Below are 18,549 nucleotides of genomic sequence, written 5' to 3' on the forward strand. Positions count from 1 at the left end.
TTTGGTCGAATATCCGGAGAACCCATTAAGAAAGAGAGCCCTGGTAGGAAGAACAAAACCTCTCCAAATACTCCTAATTGATTCTCATCCTGAAAATTCCCTAATTTAATTTACTGATGCCTTTCAGAAGCAATCAAAGTGGTTTTCACTGTTACACAATAAACAGCAATTACAAATAATATAAACAGGTACAAATACAAATCATCATATAAATCAAACCAACAGAACCAGTAAAAACAACATGAAAACAGTTCTTAATGAAGTGAAATACTGTTCTTTCATGTTGTAATCTGCTGCTAAAGCCTGCCCTCTTTTAAGCCTCCCAATAGGCTTCCATGATATCCACCCTGCCCAAAACAAGTCCGATCTAAGAAGAGTCACTTATGAATGGCTCTTTAGGCTGGACTGGGCACCTCTATTCCCATGTAAAAAAAAAAAAGATTACAACTGAAAAGCAATACACATAACAAAAACAGTCTCGAGCAACCTTACACAGTCCTGAAACATCAAACCTCTACAGAAGCAGAAAATCAGCAACAGTGCAAAAAAATGAAGTTTTGAAGATGTAGAATGGGAGAGAATTTGTAAGAAAGCAGCTTTTCTGTCAACAGTCAAAGCTTCAGCGGGCAGCCTAGGGGAAAAAAAACCACAGAAAAGGGAACAGCAACAGTCTGAGAGGCAGGACGAGCCTGTGCTAATCAGGCCTTATCTCTGCAGCAATCCCTCACTCCCTGGCCTCACTCCCCCCACAGCCTCCTGCAGAGTTACAGTCAAGTCTGTGCAGGCTCTGATCCCTCCTCCCGGACTTATCCTGCACTGTACTCCAGCTCTCAGGGCCTGGCTTCCTGTAACGTCCAATAATTGGTCCCCGCTCCCTGGTCCTGAACAGTGTCCAGCTTGAGAAGAAAAAGACGCCAAGAGCTTCCTTTTCTCAATTCTCCACCCAACGGGGTTTCCTCCTGCTCCTCCCGTGCTTTCAGCCTGGTTGGGACCAAGGCCATGAGCCTTCCTTTGCAACTACCTGGGGAGATTTCTCCTATCTCCTGCCCCCCCTCCCAACTAACTTTAGTCCAATCCGTGCAATGACAATCCCTCGCCAGGGGGCCATGCCCTGCAATCGTGGGCCCTGAATCCAGTCCCTCGGTGTCACCATGGCTATGACTCCAGCCCCAGCCAACCTGGAGAGGGGGACAGAGAACACGAGCTGGAAATCCAACCCAGGTCTTTCCACACAGCAATGCCCAGCACTGCCACTGAGCCGGCCACAAATTCCTTTTGTTAAATCTGCAGGGCTCAATATTCAGAGCTATCCAGCTATGTAAACTAGCCGGATCAAACTTATCCGGATAACTTATATGGGATACTCAGCAGCTCCACCCTGCTGCTGAATATCCCCGCAGAAAGCGCCACTCGTACCCGGCTGAGTTTAGACCTGTTATTGAGCAGGTCTAACTTATCCGTCTACTGCGGGCTAATAAGTCCGAATATCTGCACTTATCTGGCTACAACAAATGGATACGTAGCTCTTCCCCAATCTGCCCACTGCCTGCTTAGCCAGATAAGTGGCAACTGCTGAAGGTAGCCGGATATTCATTCAGCGGTCGCCACTTAGCCAGATTAAGTTGCTATTTATTCGGCTAAGTAGTGCTGAATATCGGCCTCATTGAGACAATACCATGTAAGTCACAAACAAAGTTATCTAGACCCTCCCCTTTCCATTCTGATTTACAATTCATCCCTCAGAAGATAGTGGTATTTTGAGTTTTTTGGGTTTCTTTTTTAAGTTCCTCCTCAGTAACCACTTCCCACCAAATACATAAATCGGGCACAGCCATGCTCGTCCTCATCCATATCCCATGAACTAAATCGCACCTGGGAGATTTGGGCTTTGATCGGATGGCGGGAAACTCAATGGCGCTGCGACACCATGGGCTTGAGTGGCACCAGTCGCAATGTTGTCATGATAACGTATGGCAGTGCCAGCGCGGCACGGGCCGTGCAGGAACACATCACAAATAAGTCAAGAGAGGGGAGGGCATTTTTTCAAAACCAGAAAGAGGTGGCTAAAATAACAAGGGCGGCCGATTATGCCTCAGGGCTCATTAAAGCCTATGTTACGTCTGTTCAGCACCACTGTCTGGACAGCTCCCTTGACACTAAAAAGTAAAAGCCTTTATTCCAAACAAGTATAAAACGTAAGAAAGACAATATACTTAAAAAAAGGAGTAAGGACACCTTAGGAATAATACCAGTCGAGGCGGTAACGGAGCAAAGAAAACAAGCAAATACATTTTTTTGAGGAATCTAAGCTAGCTCTGCAAATTTCAAGGCAGAATGCAGCTAAACATCTGGAGCCTCATCTCTGCTAAGCGAACCTGCCGTCTGGCTGTGGAGAACATCAGTAGACATGCACATGGTTGCCTGTTTCAGGACCCATTTCGCAGTTGGCTTCAGAGCCCCTACCTCCCTCTCGTGGCGTGGTCTCCATGCTGCAGTAAAGCCTACCTCGGCCACCTTGACTCTGCCTTCCTGGAAGGAGCACGTCTGTGGATCGTGAGTACACACGTGGCGGTATTTACACCAGTGGCACTGATAGGGGCTCTCCACGCAAGACAGACACCTGCAGAAAGGAGAAAAATGGGGAAGGGTTACGGGAATTTCCACAACTCGCGAGCAGAAACAAGAGCTTAAGTCAACAGGAAGGCTGATGGCTGAAGGGAGAAAGGCACGGCCGACGTAACAAATCAACCATCCCATTTTGTGTCCATGGGGGAAGACGCTCAGTACACCGAGCTCAGCGTGGCCTGTGAAAACATAGCATTGATTTCTACAAAAACTGCCGCGCCAGACTGTGAATTTCTCATACTTCCCTTCCCTTTCTCTAAATATAAAAGTCCAATGGAAGGGCATCTGGTTCAGATAATCTGTGAGCTACCTTAATGCCACTTCTGTGCACCCTTGATGTGTGCGTACTGCGCTTCTACGTCAAAAGCCATGCATTTTGGGATCTGTGTACCAACCAGCGTTCAAACAGCCATGGCAATATGGGTTGCCTGTGGTATATCAAGCTTCAATGCTCGACCGGCCCAATTAATGATCTGCAGAACTCTCTCTATGTTAAGATTTTGCACAATAAGCCGCCCGGAGTGAAAGGGCGCAAGATAGGAGGGAGTCACAGAACCAGAGGCCACGTAAGGTGGGGTGAGGGAGGGTGTGCAGGATCAGAGCTCTATTTGGGGATTCACGGTGACGGGCCTGGAATCTCCGGGTTGGGTTTGGGGTAGGCGTGGGATCTGACAGCACGCAGTAGCACGGGCCACGTTTCCCCCCCTTAAGCAGCCCGGGTGTCACTTGTAATAACTTGCATCACCCTTGCCCAAGAACACATGGGCCATGCTGCGCCACTGCACAGCCCGCTAGTGGATTATGAAGCAAAGTTGCGCAAATGCGCCAACAGTAAACCCCCCCTCCGTCCGATTGCTTCTTTCCAGCGAGACAACTGCAGACGCACGGCACCACCGCTCCCGAGTTAGCAGACGACACCCCCCAGCCATCGGCTTGGCTCTTTACGGAAACTACGGTGAGCGACAAGGAAGGAGGGGCCATTTTGAAAGCCGTTTATGTGGGGAAACACTCAGCACTCTGCCCGCAATTAATCGGTTCCTCTGACAATTCCCCCGTGCACTCTTCCACACGAAGAGGAGGCGATCCTGGGGGCTGACAAGGTGGGCGGGGGGGGGGGGGGAAAGAGAGAGTAGGTGCGTGCAAGACACTTTCAGATCTACGCGCGCACCTTTCCAGCAAAGTTTTACCCCCGCAAAAATCGGGGCCAAGCCTACGGACAGACTCCGCATTCCCCCCACCTCGGAAATCCACGTGCTCTTTTCCCTTGGAAAACCGGTACACGAAACGTAAGTAAAAAAAAATACCCACAGGCTGCAGCTTGAAAATGAAATCACAACTATAGAAAACATTCCTCGTCCCTGGGACCCCCAACCCTCGCTGTTTTCAATGACGGTGGCTCTCGTTAATCGGTCTCACCCAAATGGCTTTTAAACTGATCACTTAAAAAAAAAACTGCAGCCAGACTCTGTGCTGAATTAACCTTCCCGTCCCCACCCTTCCCTTTCTCAGTAAAGCATTTTAAATTAGAATTAGAGCCGTTTGCGGGACAGGAACGTGCCTAAGTCAGATGAATGGACGGAGGCCCCATTACATTTTCCCCTTGCCTCTCTGGCGAAGATTTTAGCAACAGCTTGCCACGCTTCTCCGACAGGCATTAGTAACTCTGGTTACATTTCTACAACAGAACGTGGCCACAAATGTGTCCGAGCATCACGACCGATGATGAACTGAATGGGTCGATCCCCCCCCAAAACCACCGCAAATCCCAACACCAATATTCCCTTCATATCTTTGAAAGGCACAAACCTTTCTTTGATGCAACATTTTATAATGGAGTTCACATTTGTGCGCTCCAAGTCAATATGATGCTAATAATATTGGGATTTCTTGTGTGCGTGACGTTACGCCCCGGGCGCAGGGGTCACGACCTGTGTGCGCCCCCCCCCCACCCTTCTCCAAATCTACGGCGGAAAGCCTTCCCAGGGGCCTCTCTCTGCGTGATTTTCCGACTTCGTTCGACCGACGGAGGTTCTGCACGCTAATAAGGGGCGGTTATGTTTTACGGGGCAGGGAATAGCAGTGCTTACGTGTTTTGTGGACAAGGAGAAGCGGCTCCAAATATAAAAAGCGAAAACAGTACCACTAGCGATAAATGCGGAAGCAACTGGAGAACAGAGCCCTGACCTCTCTCAAAGGTCATTGGTGCAGCACCGCATACACGTGGTTCCCCCCACCCCCCCCCCCCCCCGCCTTCTGATTACACACATGGACACCCGACACGGCCTACAACCCCGGCGGTGGGGTGCAAAGTCTCCCGCCCGCTGTGAAATCCCGCCCTGCCGCAGCAATCCTGCACCAGCTTCCCCAGCCCCGGGAGCTGTTATTCGTAATTGATAACAAGCAGCCTCTCTGCTAAATCAAATTAAAAATGTATAATGTTATCATATCGCGTGGAGCCATAACACGGGGCATCATAAATATTTAACCAGCACGGCCTGCGCTTCCTTCTGCTGCCCGAGACGCGGGAATGCGTGTTTGTGGTCCCGGCGAACGTTGAGACGTCTGCTGTGTTCGGCGCTCTAGCGGTTCCCGGGGAAACGTTTCTGCTAGGTGATGAGGCGGAGGGAGGGAGGGAGGGAGGATCTGCAGGTTTTAAGACTTGGATGCTGCAGAAACGCAGGCCAAGTTGACTTTTCCCACCAGCAGTAACTCCACGGCCTTGAAAGGCAGAAGCTAACAGGACCCTGGAGGTGGGGACTTTCCTGTCTCTCTGTCTAACCGCACTGCTGCTTCATTAACAGAATCTTTCTTTTTTTTTAAGAGACAAGTGCGGTGGTCCTTTTGAGTAAGGTTGCCAGGGTGCATGCTGCACGAGGACCAGGAGCCAGCCTGCTTGTTTAACCTGTGATGTCAAATCTTGGTGATCGTGCTGACCCCTTTTCAGTACGGCTGAGTTGTATGCATGGCGCAGTCGCCCCCTCTCTAGCCGTATTCCAGACCAGTCTCAAATCTCACCATTTCTGAGGCTGCTGTTACATCCAAAACACTTATCTACAATCAACGCACCTCCCGCAGACTCTTGCTTGACATGCGTGCTCGTCTCGAGTGGCTTGTAAGCTCCGTGGGGCAGGGGACTGTCTTTGATCTGCAGCCGTTGGAGCAGCAGATCTCCCGAGGAAGGAGGCCTGTCTCCCTCGTGCAACAAAGACTGTCTCGGCCTGGCATTGCTGCTCTAGAGCTGCAGGATCTATCCCTCCCTCTGACTGCAGAAGGTTAGGGAAATGAGAAGAGGTGAGAAGCGCTGAAGGCCCGTGCCCCTCCTCCTCCTCCTCCTAACTCCCAGCCCCCACCCCCCCCCCCCCCCCCCCCCCGCACCACCTCCGCAACCCAAGCCTTCTTTGGCTCTAGCAGAAGATAAAACTTACGAATTGTGGACGCTGCAGTTGTAGAAAACGAAACTGGTGGTGGCAAAGGTCATTCCGGTTTCCTTGGACTTCAGCTGGAGCTGCACCACTTGATGGTCTCCTGTCAGAAGACAATGGTTATTGATCAGAGCAGTCACAAACATCATCCTATCGGTCCCTGCTCCTTCTACCACCGCTAACAGTGCCCTGCCTTCCCAGACACCTTCCTCTCTCTCTCTCTCTCTCTCTCTGGCTCTGCCCTTCCCTTACTAACAGGCCCTCGTATCTGCCCCAGGCCGGCTCGCGTTCTCTCACGCTTTCCGTCACCGCGATATCCTCTCGCCTGCCCTCCTTCCTATTATCGCTCCTCGTCCCTGAACTTACCACCTTCTCGTACGTTATTTAAATAATCTTATCAGATACGGGAAGGGTTCTACCATCCCCCCCCCCCCCCGCACCCTTCCTCCTCCTCCTCTCTGTGTTGCAGACCTGCCCCTTCTGAATTCCTTCCATCTTCTCCGTATCCTGGCGAAGCACTGAGCGCGGCGGCTGAGGTGGGGGTTTCACCAGGGACTCATAAAGGGGAGGGATCGCCCCCCCCCCCCCGTCTCTTATTTTTCCTTTTACAAGAGGTTTAATCCTCCTGCTTCGGCAATCGCCGGGTTCCTCACGGGACCTGGTGCTGGAGCATTAAACGTCCCCTCTCACACCCCCCCCCCCCCCCCCCCCATATCCTGCAGGCTCTCGGTCTCAGCTGAAATGCCAAGAGGAAGGCATTCGGCTCATAGCTCAGACCCAGCCTGCGGGGCCTGAACAGAAACGAGAGGATGAATCTTCTCCAGCTCTGTCTTTCAGGCTTACTATAACGGCGGGAACATGAACCCAGCCAAGTCAGGACTTCAAAACATTTAGACTTGAGAATCACTTTCCTTTCACTCCTTTGCAGCTGGGTGGATTGAGGTAGAATAAGATGCTCTGGATTTTTACTTTCGACGCTGTTTGCTGTTCCCTGCATTTCTCTCTTCCGTGGTGCAGGGCAGGTGCTGCTAGCACAAGGAGCTTGTGCTCTGCTCCTTCCTGCTCACACTGCTCCTTGCCCTCCCTCGCCAACCCCAACGCCCTCTGCAGCCCTTCGCGGCAACATTAATCTCTTCTCCCCTTTTGCCAGTCTGGGCAATCAGCAGCCCGCAAAAAACCCACCTCCCCTGAACTCCAGACCCATTAACAAGCAGCTGTGCTTCGGAGAGAGGTAATTGCTATAACGTGATCAAGATGCGCAAAGTTAAATGAAAGACTCTGACCCAGCAAGCCCTCATCCTCCACTGTTTTCTTCTCTGTCTGAAGGATTCATTAATCAATCAGTCCCAAACTGGGCTTGACAATTAATCTGTCAAAAATTTTTTTGCAGCAGAATAAATATTACCGTCAGGTGCTCAAGACGGCTGCCCATCTGCTGCTGATTGTTTTGACAGCCTGGCGAGGTGCATCTTATCTAATGCCGACCCCCGTAGGCAAAGCTGAGCAAAAACCCGCAGGACGACCCGAGGCGGGGGCTCCGCCGAACCGAGGAATCCGGGCGAGCGGCACCATGGGGCCTCCTGATGGCACTTTGCCGAGCGACGTGACCGGGGGGGAACGTCTCCGAGCCACTTCAGTAATGAGGTGCACTCTAAGGACTGGGGATCCCTCCCCCCAAATCCTATTTCCGCCGCTGGCTGCCCGTCTGATCTCGGGCGAGTGCATCTAATACCAAGAGCTATGATTTAAATTTAAAAAAAAAAGTGTCACGTGGCGCCGCACGCCTCAACCCTAACCGGCGTGCGGGCTCGCCGCGAATAATAAACGTAGGTGGGGTTTCCAGAGTGGAATTTCCTCCAGCACTTCTTAAAATGTCAACACTTCAGAACCACGCACTCAGGCGTCCCTTAGAGCTGGTGACCCGGCAGCAGGTTTCTAGGTCCCGTGCTGCCGGAAAGAGTTCCAAGACGAGAGGATGAAAAAAAAAAAAAAAGGAAGCACGTTATTAGTACCGCTCAAGGCCATTTTGTAAAAAACAGAGGCAGAGGAGTTCTCGTGCACCCCGACCTCTGCCACTAGAGTAGACGTGTCAAGTGAACCGTTCCCTCGTCTCTAGATTGTTCCCCCGAGTCTGATGCCGCTCGCTGCTGGCGAGGGCGCGGGACTCACGTGCACGCGTGGTGGCACCGTCAAAGGGTACGGGGTTTTTTTTGGGGGGGGGGAAGGTAGCGCAGGAAATCTCAGACATTACTGATTTGCCTGGGGGTCGGGAGGGGTCCTCAGTTCCATCTCCACGCCAGCTATTGGTAGCGCAGCTCCTCCAGGCAGCGAGGCTCTCAGTTGCTACCAACTGGAAATTTAGCCCATGTTTTCGACTGCTGGAAAAAAGCAACGCCGTAACGTTTCTGGCCTTCAGCAACTCGGATATGCACTTAAAGGCGAAAAGTTCAAATCGGATAACATCTGGGACTATGTTAGAAGATATTATGGGTTACTGTATGGGGTAGATAGCTGTGGATACCTGCGAATCAGTCTCATGCTTAGCTGTATGCCCCACTGAGGCCGTTATATTGGATTTTGTTTTGTACCTGATCTTAAACGTCGCTGATTGCTATTTTATTGTTATTTTGTTAAGATGGCTGTTTCTGTGGACAAATCTTACCATGTACCAGGATGTCTGTTTTCTTCTTGTGTTATATTAATAAAGAGTTTATTAAAAAAAAAAAATAATAATAATAATAATCATGCAGTGTCCATATGGTGGGGACGTTTTTAATGACATTTACCCCAGAAGACACCGATATAAACATTTTTAAACCACAGAGATATCCTGTTGGGGTACAAAGTAGTGCATAAATGCCAATGAATATTAACATTAGATATCTGATGCAAAACCTCGCTGTGGCAGGGGAGCGAGGAGCGCCTCTGGAATTTTGCACCGCTGGACCCTGGAAGGGTCCGGCTCACTCACCATTCTCCGTGATGATCCTGGGCACCTCCTTCTCGGCCGGGGAGACACAGCGGATCTGGTTGCCGACCACCGTGCCGTCCATCTCCGAGAGGTCTTGAAAGGTGCAGTTGACGCCGGCCGAGAGCTCAGGGACATTGTACGCCTCCAGCACCAGCTGGAAAGGAAGAGAGGAGGAGAACTGTTCCTTGACAAAATGGGGAAGGGGGGGAGGGGAACGTGGACTTCTCTAGCTTTGCTTGATGAAACCCCACGGCGCTAAAGGAGCGTCCTGCTGCTCTTCCTCACGGCACACGCGCATCTTGGCTCCCATAAACTTATACCTCCGCTTCGGAAGGGGTAGCTTGCGCGTGTAGACTCCTTTTGCACGCTTTTAAAAACATCAGGAAGTGCGCACGCAAGCGCGGACTCCGCTCTCCGTCCCCACCAACCCCCCCCCCCCCCCCCCCCGAGCGCCTCTGCTGGGTTCATGCAAACACGCACACGTGCGAAGCCGGGCGACGGGGCTACCTTAACGCCACGCGAAGCCCCGGACGCTTTTGTAGCAGCTGCTTATGCGCACGAAACCCGTCGGCTTTGAAAGTTACCCCCGTAAGATCCATCCTGCAGAATTGGCTGCAGCTCGGCCGATCGCCAGGCCACTGCAGCGTGGTCCCTCCGTGCAGACCGACTGCTGTAACGTGCTGGGGGGGGGGGGGGGGGGCCATTTGCTCTGTCGCCGTCACTGCTGAGCTGCACGCTTCGCCAGAGCCAGGCACTAATGCTGCATTACAACCTAGCCTTTCCCTCCACACAGTTATTAGTGCAGAACACCAAATATTTACTATAACAATTCTCTTCCGCTGCTAAATATCAGTTACTGTGACTCGTATTGTACTAGGCCTAACACTGAATGCCCTGTGCAGTGATAGCATGGCAAGAATAAGGTGAATATAATAAATGGTGAATCTTCTAGTATTTCATTTTCTACAGTATTTTGCTGCCTCGGGGGTAATTTTCAGTACAGCTGGTCACTGGTCACTATATTCCGACAGCAGCAGGGAATATCTACAAAGCCGGATTAATGGCTTTTAACGGAGACCGAGCACGTGCGAGTGTTTATTTTCCCAGAACGCGGGTCTCTGTATTCCCGTTGCAGCCCTCCCGTACGCCACCGCGCAGCGTAACGCACACCACAGAGTGGGCAAGGAAGGGCATACGGCGCCTACGGGAAGAAGGCCCCGGGAGAGCGAGGATGCCACGAGCAGAGCAGCCACAGCGCTACCACAGCAGGGGGGGAATTCTTTATAAAGACCTGGCCCCTGTCAGCCCAGTCCTCAGAGCCCTTTCCTCCAGGTAAACTGTGCCCACCACACAGCTAAAAACGAGCGCCGGCCGGATGTTTAGGTTCGGGGGAGTGAAACAGCCCCACAGACAATCGACTTTCTAATACATGCCGACTATTCCAGTTCCGACGGGCTGCCCACAAAAAACAGCAGATGCAAATGAACGCAGGCACTTCTGGGACACGAACGCCGTAGAACATTTTCTAAGAGAAACCAGCCGGGTAGTTTCGTTTTTGAAAATTGCCTATCATGTGTGCATGCTAACAGCACCCATATACATTTCCAGTGCTGTGGACTATTCAAAATCCAGCCAATTCCCGCAACCTTTACTTTAAAATAAAGAACAAGAAAAAGCTTTAATCTTCAGGCACTGAACCATCGATAATACTTCAAGAGCAAGACTATGTATGATATCCACCATGAACAGGCTGCCTTACAACATCCGGCTTTCCTCTCTTGAAACATTTCTCCTAGGTCCTGTCTCAGTTCTTCATAAGAAGATAAGAAATTGCCACACCAGGTCAGACCGAGGGTCCATCAAGCCCAGCATCCTGTTCCCAACAGTGGCCAATCCAGGCCACAAGAACCTGGCAAGTACCCAAACATTAAATAGGTCTCATGCTACTAATGCCAGTAATAGCAGTGGCTATTCCCTAAGTCAGCTTGATTAATAGCAGTTAATGGACTTCTCCTCCAGGAGCTTATCCAAACCGTTTTTAATTGCAGCAACACTAACTGCACGAACCACATCCCCTGGCAACAAATTCCAGAGCTTTATTGTGCAATGAGTGAAAAAGAATTTTCTTTGATTTATTTTGCTAACTTCATGGAGTACCCCCTAGTCCTTCTATTATCTGAAAGAGTAAATAACCGAGTCACATCTACTCGTTCAAGACCTCTCATGATCTTAAACATCTCTATCATATCCACCCCTCAGCCGTCTCTTCTCCGAGTTGAAAAGTCCTAACCTCTTCAGCCTTTCCTCATAGGGGAGTTGTTCCATCCCCTTTATCATTTTGGTCGCCCTTCTCTGTACCTTCTCCATCACAACTATATCTTTTTTGAGATGCGGCGACCAGAATTGTACACAGAATTCAAGGTGCGGTCTCACCATGGAGCGATACAGAGGCATTATGACATCCTCCATTTTATTCACCATTTCCTTCCTAATAATTCCTAACATTCTGTTTGCTTTTTTGACTGCTGCAGCACACAGAGCTGACGATTTTAAAGTATTATCCACTATGATGCCTAGATCTCTTTCGTGGGTGGTAGCACCTAATATGGAACCTAACATCGTGTAACTACAGCAAGGGTTATTTTTCCCTATATGCATCACCTTGCACTTGTCCACATTAAATTTTATCTGCCATTTGGACACCCAATTTTCCAGTCTCACAAGATCCTCCTGTAATGTATCACTGTTGTGTCCATCGCTGTCCGACTTCTCTGCTCTGCCCACCTTACCTCGTTGGCGACTCCCTTCGGGGTTGATGGAAGGCTAGCTGCTGCGGCGTCTCTAGGCCGTCCTCCTCCGGCGTTCCCAGATCGGCTCGACGCTGCAAGCCGCCATGTTGACCAGATGCCTAAGGGCGCATGTGCGCGCGGCCCGACTGATGTACCAGTGTTGGTGCGAACCTCAGGGGCGTTCCCCTGAGATGACGTCACTAGCTCCAGATATTTAAGGTCTCAGTTTTCGCTAACAAGACGAGTTAGCAAGGGGATTCGTTACCTAGCTTCCACCTGGTCGCTGCGGATGGGATTCGCTCTCCGCAACCCTAGCTGCTCTGCCTCCTCGGACTTCACTAGAGGTACCCGCTCCTCGGGGGCCTTGCTCTCTCTTTTCCTTTGCAGGTCGCAGTCCGGAACCGGTACTCGCTCCTCGAGGGCTCATGTCCCAGACTTGCTCCTGGATACCACTTCTGCTAAGAAGTCATCGCTGCTTACAACATCAGTGAGTTTTCAGAGTTTTCCCTGGGTCCAGGTACTCGCTCCTCGAGGGCCTAATGCATACCATCTCCTGGGCTGCCTCAAGAGACTATTGTGTGAGTGTTACCATCAAGGACTTGTTCCTGAACACAGCATGCTTTGCCTACTCACTTTCTTAGTTTCTCTACAGCTCAGCCACCCTGGGATCGCTGTTCCAATATCTGAGGGACTACAGCCCAGCCGGGCGCTTCCAGCTCACTACTGCCACCTCTGGTGGTCTACTATATTGTCTAATAAAAGAACTAGTGTGTATCTGTCTCCTACCCTAAGCCTGACCAGTGGTCCCTCTCGGGATTTCCCCCAAGGGCGTGGTCATCTGCCACTGGTCTAAGGATCCACCCACAACTATTCTAAATTCCAGCTTTACCAACAGAGCTTTCTGACAGATTGCTAACTCCTCATAGAGTACAGATCAGATTGCTAACTCAGCAAGGAGATCATAGAACAGATTGCTAACTCCTCACGGAGATCAGAACAATCACAATCCGCTTGTGATTTAACTACTCTAAATAATTTTGTATCATCTGCAAATTTGATAACCTCACTTGTCATATTCCTTTCCAGATCATTTATAAATATATTGAAAAGCACCGGTCCAAGTACAGATCCCTGAGGCACTCCACTGTTTACCCTTTTCCACTGAGAAAATTGACCATTTAATCCTACTTTCTGTTTCCTGTCTTTTAACCAGTTTGTAATCCACGAAAGGACATCGCCTCCTACCCCATGACTTTTTAGTTTTTTTAGAAGCCTCTCATGAGGAACTTTGTCAAACGCCTTCTGAAAATCCAAATACACTACATCTACCGGTTCACCTTTATCTACATGTTTATTAACCCCTTCAAAAAAATGAAGCAGATTTGTAAGGCAAGACTTCCCTTGGGTAAATCTATGTTGGCTACGTCCCATTAAATGATGGCTATCTATATGCTCTGTGATTTTGTTCACAGAATATATAGCTAGACATGGTTTAATGGGACACAGCCAGCATGGATTTACCCAAGGGAAGTCTTGGCACACCTGGATTGGGGATTTTCTCTGCAGATCTTCTCAAGCTCTGTCAGGTGGGATGGGAAGCATTGATGCACAGCTATTTTCAGGTCTCTCCAGAGATGTTTGATTGGGTTTAAGTCCGGGCTTTGGCTGGGCCACTCAAGGACATTCACAGACTTGTCCTGAAGCCACTCCTGTGTTGACTTAGTTATGTGCTTAGGGTGGTTGTCCTGTTGGAAGGTGAATCGCCATCCCAGTCTGAGGTCCAGGGCGTTCTGGAGCAGGTTTTCATCAAGGATCTCGCTGTACTTTGCTCCGTTCATCTTTCCCTTGATCCTAACCAATCTCCCAGTTCTTGCATCTGAACGACATTCCCACAGCCTGATGCTACCACCACCATGCTTCACCGTAGGGATGGTATTTGCTAGCTGATGAGTGGTGCCTGGTTTCCTCCAGAAATGACGCTTGATATTCTGGCCAAAAAGTTCAATTTTGGTTTCATCAGACCAGAGAATCTTGTTTCCCATGCTCTGAAGAGTCCTTTAAGTCTCTTTTGGCAAACTCCAAGCGGGCTGTCATCTGCCTTTTACTGAGGGGAGGCTTCCGTCTGGCCACTCTATCATATGCTTGATTGGTGGTGTGCTGCAGAGATGGTTGACCTCCTGATAGGGTCTCCTATCTCCACAGCAGAACCGAGGAGCTCTGTCAGACTGGTATGGCAACTTCTTAAGCTCTTATGAGATTCTGATCTTTAGAATAGTTTCCATGATTTTTCCCAGCATCTTTTTAGCTGGATTGCCTTCACCCTATCGCTTCCCCTTATTTTTTTCCCCTCCTCTCCAACTTAATACACCATATGCCCCCAAAAAGAACAAGCTTTTGACAATTGACGGGGGGACTTCTTATACTTTTTAATATCGTTTGTACCCAGTAGGGTATATTTTTGATAGGCTGCCTAGCTGGCAATATAGGCTCATACTTTTCAGCTCATGCAAACCCTGCGGATCTTCAAATACAAAGTACCCCCAAATACTGTGTTTGAAGATTAACTTGTTATGTGATTAAAAGTATGCCTGTACCCTTACAAGGTGTTAAACAATGGTGTAAAGTATATGCATTAGTGGCATGCTTGCTATACATGGACATATTTTAAATACAAATGTACACAAGTAGTTTCCAGTCACCCTCCGAAATGCTCCTTTTATAAGTGGCCAAAAGTCTGTCCCTACTTTCTGCCGGCTAAAATTCCATTTAGCTAGATATGGCTGATTTAGGGGGCTTTGCTCTATTTTTACCCATGTACAAGGTTTCCAAGCCTTTGAAAACTGACCCTAGTATATGTACACATCAAACTCCCAGCCAGGGCAGCCAGGGACTAAGACGCGCCATGAAACCTGAGTCTACAGCATGCCATCTGCCAAATGCCAACTTGGCTATCCACTGAGCCAGCCTTTCCACATTATTGCAAAATAGAATAAGAAGAGATTCCACGCCTCTCCTCACACGTACACCTAAGCACAGATTCTTTACCTACAGCGATACAGAATCAATCACAGGAAGACCAGCAGGGACTGACAACATCCTATCAGGGCCCCAGATGACCCTTTGGCGCTTATGGCTAAAGTGCAATGTCCAACGCAACACAGGAGACGAGGCTGAGCATATAGACTAGGCTGGGGACAGACAGATACACTGTCATTCATAATCTTCTTTCCTATTAGATAGACACGCTCCGTTCTACCTCTGTGACCAGGAGCACGAAACAGGGCATTCAGGGAACCTTAGCTCAAGTGACAAAGGACAAACAGCAAATCTATATTTATTTATTTAAAACAATTTATAACTCGCACAAATCCAATGACTTACAATAAAACTAAACATCAAAATCTTATCAAAGCAACGCATCAACATATTAACAAACCAAAGTGGCTTCCAGCATCACTGCTGTAGACTTCAAACTGCAATTATTAGGATTTTCCTAATCATTACAGACACATTGATATTGATAGCACTGACGCCAAGGCCTTAGATCTCTGTGCACACGCCGACTGGGTACTGCAGGTGCTAATCCCCCCGCAGGCACTTATCTCAACAAAAATGTCTTTAAGTTCTTACGAAGGGTCCTGGTACAAGCGATTAACCGTAAAAGTCAGGGGCCGCTCCAGAAAACGCCCTTTTCCCTTGAGTGAAAGATGGTGTTTGAAGTCACTGGGAGTCCCTGCAGAGCAGCGATCACCCTCCCCCTTCCACCTTGGAGCCCGTCAGGTGCTGCCCTGTCTCTGCGGCACTCCCAGCCCCAGCCAGCACAAGGAGTATGAACGGGCCTGCGGGTCAGAACGCAGTCATCCTGTCTGGCAGCCTGCAGCTGACCGAGTATTAAACAGATTACAAAACCTAAAAACGCTTCCCACCCCCCTCTTTCCAGCTCCTCGCCGAGGCAAGGATAAAGTTCCTTACCAGCACGTTGTACTGAGACACGGAGATGTTGTTGGGATGCACCGTCAGCCGAACGCACTGCCTCATCTCCGAAGCGAACCTCCGCGGCTCCTGAGACCGCTCACACCTCTCCTTCCTCGTGCACCTGAGGAAGAAGACAAAGGCGACGTTAATGCAAGACACCCAGGGAGGTTGTACTGTGCTATGCTTTGCAATTCATGGAGACCCAAACCTACAGATACCAAAACACGACGACGCAAGTGGTGGAAAAAAAACAAACAAACAAACACGTGGCTGATTCAGGCCACCTTTCCTGAGTTGGGGACAGCTGGCCTATCGCTCTACCGAAGATCGATGGTATCGTAGAAAAACCTCACGGTAGCTCTTGTGAAATGGAGCTGGCGCCGTATGGGTGGCTCCCCAAAGCTACTTTCTCCATCACCAAATCACCATCTCAGTGGGCACTTACAATCGGCACTATAACTGGGCTGGGGTCCTCAGCAGATTGGTAGGGAATTGAAAATTCACTAAAGGCAGTCACTCAAGAGCACACTGAAGAGACAGCGAGAGGGGGGGTGGCCACACGGGACAAGTCTCTGTCGCTGCTTCCCAGGCTGGGGCCTGTTTGGTGGGGGAACAGGAGCTTTCCATGCCGGCACGATCATTCTAATGCTAACTGAAGCCAATATTCAGTGCTACTTAAGCCAAATAAGTAGCAACTTATCCGGCTAAGAGACGGCGGCTGAATATATCCAGCTGCGATCAGCATGCCCGTGCTGCTCACTATCCCTTCTAAGTTAGCCGGATAAGTCTTTTCCGACTCACTTACTTATCTATGTCCCCCATTATTTTCTGTACAGCTGGTCATCGGTCATTACACTGCTGCGGCTGCAGCACTGAACAGGAATGTAATTGTGCTCATCCGCCAATGGTTACAGATGAAGAATGTATGGCTGCTCAGTGCCTCCAATTTTCCATGAACTGGTGTCTACATAGCCAAGACACAGGTTGTAAAACTAAATTCATGCCATTTACTCTCTCAGAAAGTTCATCACATTAATAATAAGGAATGTGCTTCTGGGTCGGGACGCTGAGCCCTGGCGGAAAGTGAATGCCAGAGGCCTAAGGCAAGGTGCGAGGAGGCCTCCGCAGACACCTGGTTTGCAGCTCAGACTCTGATCTCGGCTAAATGTGTGGCCTTCAGCGAGACTCTCCCTCCTTGGGCTTCAGCCTGGGCAACTGGAACTGGGGAGTGACGACAACAACGATGTACCTTCTCCCTGTGCAGGATGAGGGTGAGGGTGACCATGCGCTTCCATGTCCAGGGAGGGGGGTCAAGCTGAGCCAGTCCTGCCTGCGGGGAGATGCAGTCCTGCTTTTCTTAGGGAACGCAGTAGGGTGAGAATCCAGAACCGCATCTCCCTGCATGCAACGGGGGCGTGGGAGGGGCCAAAGCCGGTCCAGTCACCCTCTGCACGAGCAGCATACGGGACCTGAGGCCCTGTGGATCACAGACCATTTTGGGGATCTTGCTTGGATGAATGGCACTAAATAAATCCTAACTATTATTGCTATAACAGTTAATTCTCATCTTTATTTTTGTCGGTTCTGCAGCAAAAAAAAAAAAAGGGCAGAGAGATCAAAAGGAGAAAAACGACACAAATGGGGGGAAAGGGATGTGGGAGGGCATTTTTTTTATTTTAAACTTGCCCTCTACAGCTTCTGAAGAGTAGAGGACAGCTGATGACACTGAGCATCTCCCGCAGGCGCTGCCAGTCAGAGCCTTCGTTAATTAGTAAAACGGCCCATCTACTTTATTATTTAATAAGCAGGCCTTGCAAATCAATCTCATGAAAGCTTTTCCAGTCAGTTAACCTGCACTAACAGTGCCACCTATTTATGGAGCAGGACCGCCCGCATGCAGGGCAGAACCTGCCCACCCGTCCAGCCGTCGCTCGAGTGCCAGGCCGCGCGCTCACGCAGCGGAGGCGAGGCCTCTCTGTCTGCAGCCAGGAGGAGCCATTCCCTCCCGTACTTAGGTAAATGGCTTGCAAAATTGCCTTAAAAAAACCGAACTCTTTGTTTGCCCAGTTGCATTTTTGGAGGGGATTTCTCAGCACAATTTTTCCTCCTTGTGAAGTTACAGCAAGGTAAAGGCTCGGGACAAATTACACACCGATTCTAAATCGTGCAAGCGAACTGATTTGCATGATTTTTGTGCGTTATTGGGGCTCTTTTTTCCCTCGAATGTTGAGTTGGGGCCATAAAACATGTGCCTTTTTTTTTTTTTTGTGCTTTGGCAAACTGAGCAGAGCTGGTTTGGAAGTCTACCTGCAGCCCAGTCCTTTTACACAGCGACTTCTACAGGCAGTCATAAGAAGGCTGGGTGCCGGCTTGTCTCCCATTTCCAAGCATTGCTCTGACAAACAGAAGATCAAGGTCAGGATTTCAGTTCCGACCACTAAACCCACTGTCAATTAAACTTATTGGAGAAAAGACACCTGCTTAAAGTGCAGAGTATTCATTTAACTGAACATTTCCAATACAGCTCCATTACATTTTCCAATTAAGTTAATGTGATAGACTTTTAAAGGGTGCATTGAACTGGCTTTGTTATTAACAGAGGATATTATACCAATTATAATTACAAGCAGCCTCCGAGTCGGGATAGAAATCGTTTGCTCCCGTCAAAACTTTGAACTTGCTCTTCTGATTGCAAGGCTGGAAGGGAACGCAAGAACCGTCAGCTGCATGAAAACACGAGAACGGCACCAACAGATGCAAGCCCACG

General features: G+C 49.5%; 1 protein-coding gene across 1 annotated transcript in view; it reads right to left on the reverse strand.

Annotated features, from left to right (window-relative positions):
- Nucleotides 1-18,549, reverse strand: part of PLXNA4 (plexin A4) — a 970,847-nt gene that overhangs the window by 281,968 nt on the left and 670,330 nt on the right. The window contains exons 6-9 of the mRNA XM_029615156.1: nt 15,780-15,903; nt 9,019-9,172; nt 6,051-6,150; nt 2,506-2,620 (exon numbers count right to left, since the gene is read on the reverse strand). Coding sequence (XP_029471016.1) covers nt 2,506-2,620; nt 6,051-6,150; nt 9,019-9,172; nt 15,780-15,903 — 493 coding nt within the window. The remainder of the gene's footprint in view (nt 1-2,505; nt 2,621-6,050; nt 6,151-9,018; nt 9,173-15,779; nt 15,904-18,549) is intronic.

This window comes from Rhinatrema bivittatum, chromosome 9 (genome assembly GCF_901001135.1).
Source record: "Rhinatrema bivittatum chromosome 9, aRhiBiv1.1, whole genome shotgun sequence".
NCBI lineage: Eukaryota > Metazoa > Chordata > Amphibia > Gymnophiona > Rhinatrematidae > Rhinatrema > Rhinatrema bivittatum.